The 14568-nt window shown below is 32.7% G+C and overlaps 1 protein-coding gene across 6 annotated transcripts in view; it reads left to right on the top strand.

Annotated features, from left to right (window-relative positions):
• MGAT4C (MGAT4 family member C) overlaps positions 1–14568 on the top strand; it is a 669114-nt gene that overhangs the window by 651741 nt on the left and 2805 nt on the right. For 5 of the 6 annotated variants that reach the window (XM_074325329.2, XM_088801044.1, XM_019754917.3 and 2 more), the window contains 2 exons: positions 6081–6233; positions 11754–11901. In XM_074325329.2, coding sequence (XP_074181430.1) covers positions 6087–6233; positions 11754–11901 — 295 coding nt within the window. In that variant the 5' untranslated portion in view covers positions 6081–6086. Of the gene's footprint in view, positions 1–6080; positions 6234–9295; positions 9397–11753; positions 11902–14568 lie in introns of those variants that run through there. The other variant, XM_074325332.2, reaches the window with a different exon arrangement.

Genomic DNA, 14568 nt, shown 5'->3' with positions numbered 1-14568 from the left:
CAGAGTCAGTGCTCCTTCCATCACCATATATTTGACCCCTTTTTCCCTTTTCTACCATCCCCCCTCTCCCCTTACCCTCTGGTAGCCACTAAACCATTGTCTGTGTCTATCAGTAAGTTTTAGTTAAGCTGGATACAAAATCGCAGTCATTGTTCCTGGCATAAGTACCTGGTTGTTAGTGTGAACTGTTATGTTGGAATGAAAGGAGATGTACGTTGTAATGACTTATCTGCAACAGACTCATTCATTCTGATTATAGAAGAATCTAATGGCAAGGTTAAAAAGTACAATTCTTACTTAAAGAGGAAAACAGTATTCTAACGGAGCATATTATTTAAATAATGAAATATATTTATGCATGTATCATATTTATCTACTCAAATTGGTAGTCGGTATTACTGATTCTAAGTTAAAGTTTACCTGATTTATAACTTTACATAAATATGTGGTTATTTTATTGAGAATGTCTATTATAGTCATGTATGCTATACCAGTAATTGTGCGTAAATACTTGCACAATCACTTTGGGGAAATATAATCATTTTATATATTGTCTCCTCACATTAGTGATAGAAATATGGTTACTAAATATGATTTGGAAGCATCTAATTTGTGTATTTTCCTAATAAACTGAGTAAACTGAAATGCATAAAAAAGTCAGAGATTTAGAAAGAAGATCTGTCATTTATTATACCTATATAGTGTACTTGCTATATACTATACCGGGGTACTTAATCTATCACTTTACCTATCTGATCTTCAGTTTCTGTATTGGTAATTAGAGAATAATTCTACATATATTTTCATCTACCTCATGAGTTTTGTGGAAGATTTAGCAAAAAGTATTTTACAGCCCTCTGAATGAGTTAGTTATTACCATTATCATCATGATTACTTTCTTCCCCATCACAACTTCAAACAGCTTTCCTGACTGTAACTTTCCTTAGTGCTGACTCCTGCATTCTTGCTAAAGCAGTTAGTTCCATGTTTGCTGTTATTGTTTCCCCTCTAGCCAGTTTCACTGAAAAGAAACTTGAAATCTGTAAGAGAATGATAGTCTAAAAGAGAAGTTAGTAAATAAAGTACATTTCTTGTATTAGTTCATTTCGGTGTTCAAAAAGATTGTTCTTTCTTCCCAGTTCTTATCTTAAGTTTTACTGTTTTTATAGTCAGTGGCAGGAAACCTCCAGCCTGTCAATGCTACACATTTTCTATCTGTGTTGAAGATTAGAATGAACCAGAAAAGAAATCTTGCTGGTCATCACTGTGAGCACTATGGAATAGTCTAGCTTCTATAATTTTCCACTTCGCTACCACTGATAGCTACAAATAGTACAACTTGAGACTGTAAAAAAAAAAAATCTTAAATGGAAAAACAATTACATCTACTCCTATCAATATCTGAACCTTTTGTACAAAATGTAATGATAATCATGTTTTGTAAAACCCTTTTTATTTTTGTGGTTTCCTGAAGCTTTTGCTATGTCAGCAACATTCTTTCTGTTCATCAGAATGTATTGAATGTTGCCCTGAGGGCATGTGCAACCTTCCATAAACAAAGTAGAAAAACAAATTGAGCAAGTATTTAAAAAGGCAAGTCAGGTACATAGAGTGGTACACATCCGAGACGGATGAACAGTTGACTGTAAGATTTCTTTCATGTTCTCCCTGATGGGAGATTAAGTGTTGAATATAAGTGCATGTGTTTTGGGCACTATCATTTACTTTTGCATTCTAACTGTTGATTTAAAAATAGACTATTAAATAAAATAAAAGTTACAGCTTAGTGCCTAGACACAGATTAATGTAGCCACATTCATTCAGATGGGTAGAAATATGGTTTTCCTTTCTTCCATCCTTTAAAGAGCCATGGGATAGTTTCTACTGGGGAAGTATGATTTTACCCTAAAGAATGGAAGGGCAATAGAGCTAAGCTCATTAACATTTGATGGTTTGTTGTATATAGTCCAAGTAATATTCCGGAAACATGTTGATTTTGTGATAACATGCTGAAGCATGTGCACTCTAAGCAAACAGCTCTACAGTATAGTAATTCACTTGTCACTTCATATCAGCATCAATTCTTTAATAAATGAGCATTTTTCTTGAGTTGATAAAAACTAACACACAAATTCTCAATGTCTTCCCAAGAAGAAATGTAATCAAATGTTTGTACAACTAATACTTTATCTGCCTCCATGAGCAAAAATTTTAGATAAATAATGCATATTCATAGTGTTACAATGACAGAATCTTTATTTATATACATATATATGCATATGTATGAGGTAGCAAAGATCCAACAGATCAAAGAATATCTGTCCACAAATTGCATGGCTTCTAAAATTTTACACCATATCTGAATTTTGATATTTGACAGATCAGATTATATCTATCTTAGGCTTCCCTGGAATAAACTAATTACTCTATTTTGTTACGGCTGCTCTAAGTGTCCACAGTGTCAACATTATTTTTTTTTATGCTGCATTTCATAAATATCCTAAAAGATTTCCCATTCTCTTAGTTATAAAGTATTTCAATCCCTTAAAATAAAATAAAAATAAGAAGTGGCATCAATCATTCTTACTTACACTTAAATAAATTCTAAAATAAACAAAAAAGAATCTATGTTACTTTGATAAGGGACAAAGTTAAGTTTGATATGCTCATTTGCATTTTTTGCAACAAAGGAGCCTAAAGATTAATTACATGGTAGGTCTGGGTCATGGCAAGGTAATTCTTAGGCAAGATCTAAGAGTGCTGTAGGAAAAAAACAACAACTATTCATCAGCTGGTAGTTTTCTTGTAGCTCCAAGTTCAAGATTTCTGCAATGCAAAATGTGCACACACACGCACACACATACACACACACACAGAGACAGACAGACACACACACACACACACACACACAGCAAGGGAAGTAGTTATTTACTCTCTTTTTTAAAAACACTTCACTAAGTACTTAAGTGATATGATAAGAAGTTTTTCTTTAATTCTATAGATAAAAATCTCAGAATCCAAAAGGAAATAAGACATAAATACAAAAGGAAAGTATAGACAAAATGGTAAGAGTTCAAAAAAGTGAAAAACAATTTTGACTGAAAATGGGTTCAGAAAAATCTCCAAGATGGTAGCATTTTGGTGACCTAAAAATTAAAATCCCCAAATCCATAATAAGTAATAGAAGAAAGCAAATCCATGGAGATGACATGCAAGGCAGATGTGGAGAATAATGCTTTTCTTAAACTTATGCACAGATTATACTGAGCCTAAGAAGGAAAGGAATTATGTAGGAAAACATATCCAAACAAAAAACAATTTATAGTTATTCCTTTGAGAAATAAAATGAATGCTGTTGCACCAAATTACTTCCTTTTTGGCCTATGTATTTCTAAGTATTTCAGTTCATAAATTTTTCTAGGGGTAGGGATCCCAGAACTAATAGGCAGATTATTTTTGACTTTCATGTTACTCAGTTTTACCTCTAATACAGGCCTGACTTTATTCAATGGTTGAGTTTCAAGGAGTATCCAACGGAGCTTTCATGGAGACCTATTGCATATACCCAGAGGTTAAATCCAGGCACGGGAAAGCTAATGGTGGCTTTGGGAAATTTCTTAGTTTGCCTGGAACTACCCCATCTGCACACAATGTTAGTTTCCATAGCTTGGGCCAGGCCTCAACTAGAGGTTTTGCCAAGTAAGTCCAAGTCCTGGCGATACCAGGCCACCTTTCTGTGGTTCAACCAGAATATTAAAATATCCTCAGGTATTAAAATTATCCAGACATAGGAGACTTCAACTCTGACAAAACTTGATGATGCGGGAGCATCAGACATTTAGAATAGAGAGTTCCAATACACTATATGGACAATTGTTTCTTAAAATGGTATTGTCTGACTTGACTGGCTCTTCTGCATTTGGTTGATTTGTGGATGGAAGCTCATCAAAGATTTTGGACCCAATTCTAGAAAGTTTATTGTTTTTAAATTTTGTTTGATCCTTTCTTTTCATCTATCTATCCTTCAAGCAAATCTAATTCCTTATCTGTTTCTTTTCTTTTTCTTTTTTTTTTTTCTTTTTTTCTGGATTGCCTGGGAGATTATAAATCCACTGGCACTTAGTATAGAATTACAGTAGTTTAAGGGTTGCATATATGAGGGAGGGTGTACCCCATTTCTGTGGAGTTATGTCCCTACAACCACTCACACTCTGATGTATCCAAAACAAACTACTGGTCAATCTTGTAGAACTTTAAAGTGATAAAGTTAGTTGAGTAATAGCCTTTGATTGTGATCACTAGCTTTGCATTTTAAAAATGTATCATTGTATACAAGCAAAACATTAGGAGACAGCACTTTAACAGCATGAAAGGTCAGAGGGAGGCCATTGGAGTTGGCAGCTCATATCTGCTGAGTTGCCACCTTGAAATTGTCTAGATGAAACTACTAACGCTTCATATTCCTTTCTCCAGTTATTGAAACAATTACTGAAACCTCTGCCTCAAGCAATCCAAGCTTCATTGTGGTGGCAACTTTGCAATGTGCTTCTTCCAGTTAGGTGACTTGAGGCATAAACGTAGCTGTTTAAACTTCACTGTCCTCAAACAGAAGATTCCAGACCTCCGCCTTCCATACTGTCCAAAAGTCCTGAGATATATTCTATGCTGGTCCTTTGGCTCCTCCTCTAAGTCCAGCTGATTGGCATGGCTACAGCAACCAGTTTGTAGGGAGGCAGCAAAGGGAGAAAGTGCCTGAAGCAATGGGGCTCCTACCATAGTGGGCCCAGGCTTTTTTATTATTATTTCCTGTAATATATATATATATACAAACTATATATATATTAAATATATATATATATATATTTAATATAGAACTACTCTTATTATTACAAAACAAGCTTTGGTTATTTCACCTCTGAAGTGGTAAGTAGAAGTAAGACACAGAATGAAGAAATTGTTTTGGTTCAAAACAATTGTTCAGGCTGTCTGTCTCCTCTACCTGTCCAAGTACACCTAAGCTCTCCTTCGAGTATCACTTTCTCATGAAATGCAGAGTACAAATTGAAGTGCAACTAATTCCAGAACTTGAAAAATAAGTAACTAAAATACTTTTCAAGTGGCATTAGGTTCCTTTTCCCAATTTTTGCAAAGAACAGGCCTGAAACAGACCAACTGGATTTGGCTACTACCATGTTTCCCTGAAAATAAGACCTAACCGGAAAATAAGCCCTAGCATGATTTTTCAGGAGGACATCCCCTGAACATAAGCCCGGATGCATCTTTTGGAGAAAAACTTAATATAAAACCTGGACTTATTTTCAGGGAAATGCAGTATACAGTTTTCACTGCATTCATCTTGGGGTCCAGATGGCAGGGAAAGTCCTCCAGGTCTAAATGTATCTTTCCATTGAGCTCTGTGCAGGCTGGGAACTCAACCTGGTGTCTCTAGAGTGGATCTTCCAGTTTAGGAGCAAAAGTTCCAAAACCAGCTTCCCACTTCTGGTTAGGTAAGCAGAGCAATTACAACTCAGAAGTTCTCAAATCTATGTTTCGACTGATCCCCAAAACTTTAACTTCCCTTGTGGCTTCTCTTTCTTTCCTTCAGATTCCCTCCCAGTTGTTCTTTTCAGTGCGCCTTCAATGCATCTGGAATGAATATTGGATGTGTATTTCTCTGGTTTCATTTTTATTACATTATAACATCGGGAGATAGATATCACCTTAATGCTATACCTCACTAATGAAAGCTGACGTGCCTTTTTTCCTCTTATTTTTATTTTGTTTCTTGGTAAAAGCATATTTTTTTCTTACATTATTGTCACCAATGTTCATTTGTTCATAAATAACTGACATTTTCTTTTCAGTTTGATTTACTTAACATCAATATAAATCTCTTCATTGACCTATGCTGATGTATTAATAGTTTGTTCCAATCTTATGTGTAAAATTGGAAACAATTTTAGCTCAGACATTTGATGAGTGAGATTTCATAAAGGACTGGCTCTCAATATATATATATTTAATTGGGAAATATTTGCATCCAAATTAATTGTTAGTAATTCAGTGCCTCTTTTCCACAGGAAAGAATGTTTAAATTTCATCAAGTGAAACATATTTTTGAAATACTAGATAAAATGAGATGCCTGCGAAAACGTTCTACAGTGTCATTCTTGGGAGTTCTTGTCATTTTCCTTCTATTTATGAACTTGTACATCGAAGATAGCTATGTTCTGGTAAGTTTTGGAGGTTGATTATTTTTGTTCAAAATAGCCTAAATCAAACTAGACTTAGTTCATGTGTAACTTCAGGCTGTTGGAATAGAACTAGTTTGAGCAAAATTATTATTTTATATATATGTTTTATATATATATATATGTTTTATATATATGATATATGTAAATATTATACATACACTTATTTTTGTATTAATTTTATATTACCAACTTTACAATTAATTTATGTTGCAATGTTTTCTTTAATGCACTCTCTAGATCTAGATCTAGATATATTCATATATGTACATCTAATTAGAAATAAGTTGACTCTCATCACTATGCTGAATTAATATTGTGAAAACTATTTCAATAGTTGAGCTTTAATTTGAAATATATAGAATAAACAAAATTTGCTTAATGGCATTTCTCCTTACTTTCTTTGCTTTTGTATATTATCAAAGTTTCCAAATTCTCTCTGTATAATTAATGATACTAATTGTGTTATTGTGCTGAGAAATAATATTTTATTGCAATGTGTGACACCTCATTTGGACTTTGAATAACCCTAAAAGTCCACGTGTTATGTAATTATGTTCACTGAAAAGTAACATAGAATCTCAAGAACTAAAGATATTGATGTGAAAACTATTTAGTAATTTAAAAAGATTGAAATAGTAGTTAATATATGATGAATTTTAAATGAATTACAGAAATATTCAAAAGGACTTATTCTGGTGAATTATGAGAACTCAATTTGTTTCTATTATTTATTGTTGTAATTATCACATCATTTGATGTGTGGTAAGAATAATAAGGATATTATTGCTTATTCATTTTTTCTCTCTGCTCCTAGCTTAAGATATCTGGAAAAATCCTAATCTTTATGTTATTATACCTATTCACATATTTCAGAAAATCAAAACCTTTGATGTACAGAGGACTGAAAAGTACTTTCTATTATGCGACCATGCTGAAAGTTTGAATTAATATCTTAGCAAGAGAGAATCTGACAATAACTATAAAGAGCATTTAACCCTCAAAATGTTTTATTTTATTAATTAAACATGAATTATTAACTACCTGCTATTTTCCAGACACTGCTGTATATGAGCCAACTATATGATCTTACATGGGTATAGATCCCTAGAAGGTTTTCTGTAAAGCACTTTGTTTCCTTTAGCATTGCTCTGTAATGGTGAAATTATGCAGATTCCTATATCTTGACTCTGTCTAGGCCTTTTACCTTCTCGTAGACGTCTTGATCTTGTAGACCCTTCATTCTACCATCCACGTCAATTCACAAAAGCTGAAATCACTGTAGGTTAATAGAATTTGACCAGGCATGATGTAGGTAAATATAGCACTGGAGAAACTTACTAATAATGCACTTTTTGGATTTTTTTAAAACCTGATTATTAGATTTATAAGACTTAAGGACAATACAGCAAGGCCCATGTGATCCAGCAATTTTTTTAATAGAATTAATGATCATCAATTAAGTAGAGGAGCTCTTGATTAATGATTTAATTTTGGAATAACAATCTATTTCTTGCATTGTTACTGGCAGAAGGAAATCATATCTTGTAAATCAAACACATGGTATTGGCAGGATACTTGTTTATTCAATGACTTGCTGTATTTATGAGTCACTTTCAAGTACACTTTCTATGTTTCACTTTACCCAGACAAAAGACCACTGTATGCAACAAGCATCCTTATATTGTTTTGGAATAAAAGCTCTTTAAATTCACTACAAAATGTGTAAGACATAATTGGCATATACCCATAAGATCAAATACTATTGCCCTGTTTTATGAATTTTTATGCATTCCTATCGATGCATCATTCCTAGCTACCTAATGTAAAGGGTATGATTTAATGAATTAGCTCTTACTAAAGAGTACTTTCTCAAAGGAATTTTCTCTGGCTTTATTAAGAATATGTCTAGACAAATTTGCAAATTAACACAGGAGCACAACAGAGATTGTTTCTTAGCTTTAAACACTGAAATTATTTTTAACTGTATTAAGTTAGGAAAAACAAGTTAAAATGATTAAGTATAGGGAGCCCTCCTTATTGAAAATTCAATGAAAGTATTTTATTAATTATATTTTAACTATTTACTAGATTATATTCTCTACCTAATTTGTATTTTGAGCTAAATTTTATCCCACTGCTTAATATGTATAAAAATTTGAAACGTTCTTTAAATCATTAATGTAAATTTACATTAAAATTTTTCTTCTAAAATTGTTAAATATTCTTGGAAAACTTGTCCCCTACTAGGATATAACAGTTTTTTGTTTTGTTTTTTAACAATTTTCCCTTTGACCTTTTTATCTGTATTTATTTCATTTTTCATAAAATCGTCTGACTTGATTTTTATCTTAACTCCACAATGCCATAATGCATATGATTTTTTAAGCTTAGACTTTAGTCTTTCTTTTTCTGTCTTCCTTATTTCAGGGGAAATAACAGTTATAATTCGGAGAAATCAGATAAACAATTAGAAGTAGTAAGTTCTCTTGAGTTACCAAGCACATTCTATGCTGTCCTTTTTGCTAGAAAATCCATTGGTGGTTCGAGATCCAGGGCATATAACAGTTTAATGTATTGCTTACATATTAGGGACATATGTGCCTTTTTAATGGGAAAGGAAGCCAAGATCAGTATAAGAGACATAGTATTCCAAGGTAAAAAAATTAGAAGAGACGCTGCAATCAACTTAGCCTCTGGGCTGTGAGCATTTTCAAAGTAGCCACTAGAGTATATATTTAGTCTGTAGCTAGTCCCCTGAATTGCATTCCCATCCAGAAAATGATTGTCATAAAGCTTTGTCTTATTACTGTGAAACACTCTGTAGCATAGTAGCTACAGAAAGAAGGGAAGAGCCTGGCCGTTTAGGTATATGCCTCTGGAAAGCAGCCAACATGACTACTCAGGAAGAAGTTGCATTATTTATGCTGAAAAGTGTAAAGTTTATTCTTGAAAATTTAATAAAGTGATTTCATGTAAGTTCCATTTATTTTATATTCTGTCATGTCCTTCAATGAGGATGCATGTATTCTATCTTATCACAGGAAAAATATCTGGATTTTTACGTGTTCAAGATAGAATTCTTAAAGAGATATTCAATATCCTGCACTTCCTTTAGAATGTGACATCACCTAAGAACAGAATGGTAAAAGGAATTCAGTATTGCGACCACTATAATGTTTATAGCTGCATCTTCTAGACCTTGTTAATTATGAACACCATCACATCATTATTAAAGTAGTTGATGCTAAACTGAGTACCAGTTACATTTTGACAATCCTAAATTAGTTCATTTAAAAACTTTAATGATGTTTTATAAGTTTTCATAAGACAATGATGAAAATATTTATATTTAAAGAATTTTAAATAATTAGATTTAATAGATATTTAACTTGTATACTCATATCTATAAGAAATCTAGTATCCAAGGTATAATTGCATATATTTTGAAAATCTATATCTTACAGTTGGCAAATATATTGTAAATCTTGTAAAAGACTAAATTATTTTTCTTTGTCCAAATTATCAAGACTATATAAAATACAGAAATAGAGTGTTAAAGACCAAATATAGGTTAATAAACAGAACCAAACATAGAAACGATAATCAGAATAAATCTTGATTTAGCAAGGACCAGACCAAAAGCTCTTTCCAGTCATGGTTTACTATTTAAATTTTAATCTTAAGCCATTTCTAGTCTGGCCGTAGATTTAAAAGTATGAGTTAGTCACCTTTTCCATTGGCATTTGAATTTGACACAAAGTAGTCAATGCTCCATTTGAGGTAAATTTTGTATTTGAATACTTTCTAATCTTTTACTTTAATGTTTTTTTATTAAATTTATTGATATGACATTGGTTAATAATATAATATAGGTTTCAAGTGTACAATTCTATAATTCTCATCTGAATATTTACATTGTGTGTTCACCACCTAGAGTCAGTTCTCCTACCATCACCCCTTTACCCTCTTCTTCTTCCCCTGTCCCTTTACCCTCTGGTAACCACTAAACTGTTGTCTGTGTCTATGAGTTTTTGCTTGTTTGTCTTGTTTGTTTTTTTGCTTTGTTTTATATCTCACATATAAGTGAAATTATGTGGTTATCGATTTTTTCTGTCTGACTCACTTTGCGTGATATCTCAAGATCCAACAGGGGTTTAATTAAAATTGTATTGCTCACAGCCAAATAATAGGAGGACCAAATTTATTTAATGTACTCACTTTCTCTATAGTCTTAATGGCTTTCACATGACTGACCTTCCTTTCTATGTTAAATAGTCAAATTAGATCTACATAACACCATATAGTACAGTAGACACCTTGCCATAAAAGAAACATTGTTTTCTAATTAGATTGTCCTCAAACATATTCTACCAATGATAGTAAACCATATACAAAAGCCAAACAAGTTGTCATTTTGCTAATAATATATAACCAATAAAGACTTGATCAAATGGTGATTAGATAATCAATCAAAATCTACAATTGAACTTATATCAAAGAAGGGAGGAAAAAGGAAGCAATTAATGGTTAACAGGATATATTTTACCTGAGTATGAATATGTCTTCTGAACGTAAACATTCTTGCAGATTGACTGACTTAAGTCCATTGCCAAATAGATAAAAGGGATCTTAAATATACACATACACATAGAGAGACCAGAATTCACCTCCAACAGAATACCACACACACACACTCATACACACACACACACACAAACACACACACACACACCACGAGAGCCGAGAACACACAACAGCACACATATCATGGGAAAGACTAGTGCAAGGTCTGAAGCCATTTCCTTGACTTGGTACAAATGTATTCTAATTGAGGTTCTCAAAGACATTTGAGGAAAACACTGCCCTGTCGCAAGGACCATGGCTGTCCATTCTCAAGTCTTCAATTATAGTGGCCATATAAGTGACTGATTAAAACTTCTTGATTAATAAATTATCCAAAATCCAACTATTATGGCCAGTGCTGCATCTTCCTCAGCATTCCTAAAGTTTCCCCAATCAGAAATAATGTGTGGTCTTGTATTTGACACTACTTGAATAACAGTAAATATCTTAATATGATTCAAATATGAGGAATTAAGTGGCAATTACTTTACATGGAATAAGAACAGATTAATGACAAATTTTAAGATCCATGAAGTATTGTAAAGGATTTGATTTTTAACATAAAGGCAGTGGGGGTTTTCATGTAGGTATATTTTTTTTAAAATCAAGAGAATGCCTTTATTATGTCTGCTGTAAAAAAGAAAATATAAGTATGGTATAAAGAGTAGAATAGCATAGAGAGAGCCTGAAGAAGAGAGTCTAGGTAGGGAGGCAGGTGAGAGATAATTATCTACAGCTTGTGGTGCCAGCAATAGAGGTGTATATGATACTCATTATATATGTGGCACATATGTTCATTGTATAAATAGAAACTGTATTTAATCTACGACAATATATTATTTATTTATTTTCTCTGCCCTTTTTCTTGGCATTCAGGAAGGAGACAAACAACTTATAAGGGAAACATCCACACATCAACTGAATTCAGAACGCTATGTGCACACTTTCAAAGATTTATCTAATTTCTCAGGAGCCATCAATGTCACCTATCGCTACTTAGCTTCTACACCTTTACAAAGGAAGCGTAAGTATCCTTACACTTTTAAATCAAAAATACATAAAATATTTTGTTTCAAAATAATGATTTCTTGCTTCATCCATATACCAACAAAAGTTTATAGGTTTTATTCATACAATATATTTTAGGGGAAATATTTCAATGTTTCTTCACAGATTACAATTACTCACTGATCCAAATCTATTAATAACAAAAAAAATAAATGCTTAATTGGAATATGAACTTTTTTGACTGGTTTCATTTTATTTTATTTTATTTTATTTTATTTTATTTTATTTTATTTTATTTTTTATTAAATTTGTTAGGTGACATTGGTTAGTAAAATTATATAAGTTTCAAGTGCACAGTTCTGTAATACATCATCTATATCTCACATTGTGTGTTCACCACCCAGCATCAGTTCTCCTTCCATCACCATATATTTGACCCCCTTTACCCTCATCTACAATCCCCTCACCCCACCCTCTGGTAAACACTAAACTGTTTGCCATGTCTATGATTTTTTTGTTTGTTTATTTGCTTGTCTTGTTTGTTTGTTGCTTTCAGTATTATATGCCACGTATGAGTGAAATCATGTGGTTCTCGACTTTCTGTCTGACTTGTTTCACTTAGCATTAACAGTTTGCTGTAGGACCATGTAGAGGGACTAGGAAAATTCAATTTCTTTTAAATTTTAAAAGTTAGCTTTTAAAAATAGCTATTCCCATATTGGTGCATTTTAAAACTTTAATGGTTTGGTTGCTGTGACTTGCCACCAGTTTTGAAGCAGTGGAAGTTATTGTGTTAGTTTCCTAAGGTTCTATGACAAACTAATCACAAACTAGTTGGCTTTAAACAACAGAAATTTATGCTCTCACATTGTTGGAAGCCAGAAGTCTGAAATAAAGGTGCTGGCAGTGCCACACTCTAGAGGAGTCAGGGGGAGAATCCTTCCCTGCCTCGTCCAGCTTCTGATCACCCTTGGTGTTCTGTGGTTTGTGGTTGTTTAATCACAAGCCCTCCTCTGTCTTTCCACGGCCCCCTTCCCTTTGTCTCTCTGTGTCCTCTCATCTTCTTATAACAACATCAGTCATTGAATTTAGGGACCACCCTAAATCTAATTTAACTTCACCTCAAGATCTTTAACTAAATACATCTGCAAAGACTCTGCTTCCAAATAAGGTCACATTCTGAGGTTTCAGGTAGACTTGAATTTTTGGAATAAATTATTCAACTCACCACAGGCAGTTTGAATCCAAGAAGTAACATACTACATTTCATGAATTTCAAGACACAATAGATTACAGAAAGTATCATGATCTAAGTACTGTACTACGTACTAAGAAAATGTAAGTATTTATCAGTTTTAATTATAAGATGCCATCAACTGTAATCTGGAACCTGATTTTAAAATATTTCTGTATGAAAAATATAAATTTTAGAATCAATGAAATAGACTAATGTCATAAAATTTTTAATACCGTGTTTCCCCGAAAATAAGACCTACCTGGACAATCAGCTCTAATGCATCTTTTGGAGCAAAACTTAGTATAAGACCCAGTATTAAATTATATCATATTATATTATGTATATTATATTATATTATATTATATTATATTATATTAAAGACCCAGCCTTACATTATAGTAAAATAAGACCGATCAGGTCTTATATTAATTTTTGCTCCAAAAGATGCATTAGAGCTGATTGTCTGGCTAGGTCTTATTTTTGGGAAAACACAGTAGATTGTACGGAGAACACAAAAATTGAGTCCTCTGTTAAGAAGTGTTTATGCAAGTTACTTTGTGATCACCAGATTGAAGAAATTGTAACTCAATGCAGGTTTCTTTAGATCTTTCTTTTCTTTTCTTTTCTTTTTTCATTAAGGTTTACTGCTCTTCAGCTTCCTTCTAATTGCTTAAGACTGACATTATTTTTTTTTTATCTACATCTGTTACACCACCTTTATTCAAACATTAATAATTTTACTTTTCCATGCTAAGTTTACTAATGTGTATTAGTGCATATGACAATTGCTTTATACTGAAGAGGCAATGTAAAATGGAGGATAAGAACAGGACAGTTTGAATCTTGGTATCACACTACTTACCATGTGTTGTACTTTGCACAAGTTAGCTCATCTTACTGTGGTTTAGCGTCTTCATCTATAAAATAGGACGGATGAAAAGTGCAAAGGTATCCCAAAAGACTGTTATGAGTATTATACATAGGTAAAATGTATAGATTTCTGTCTTTTATGTGGAAACTCTTCTATAAGCATAGCCATCACTAAGCATAGTGAAGGCTGGTGGCTTGAGTTTAATGATACCAGATAACGTAGTAGGTTTTCAACAGAAGTCAAGGTTGTAAGCCCAGATAGTTAAGCAAAATGTGTAAATTTCTACCTCTCTGATAGACAAGTAAAAATAAATTTTCTTGGAAGGGACTTTTTCATTATTAAGCAAATCATACCATAGGTGTCTGTACTAAAACAGTGATCTCGGCTAATATAAATATTTTCCTATTTTCCAAATGGTGGTTATGAAATTTTCTTCAGTTCTCAGTCATGGTGAGAATGAGAACTTTAAAGACTGAAAATAATTCTATACAAAGACACCGAACACTCCTCAAAGGCAAACTGCCACTTTGCTGGGTTTTATTTTATTCCTTAAAAATATCTAATTTTTAAGTTTA

Source organism: Rhinolophus sinicus, chromosome 1, assembly GCF_057876585.1.
Source record: "Rhinolophus sinicus isolate RSI-liver-muscle chromosome 1, RSI-T2T, whole genome shotgun sequence".
Lineage (NCBI taxonomy): Eukaryota > Metazoa > Chordata > Mammalia > Chiroptera > Rhinolophidae > Rhinolophus > Rhinolophus sinicus.
This window is presented reverse-complemented; position numbering and strand designations above follow the sequence as displayed.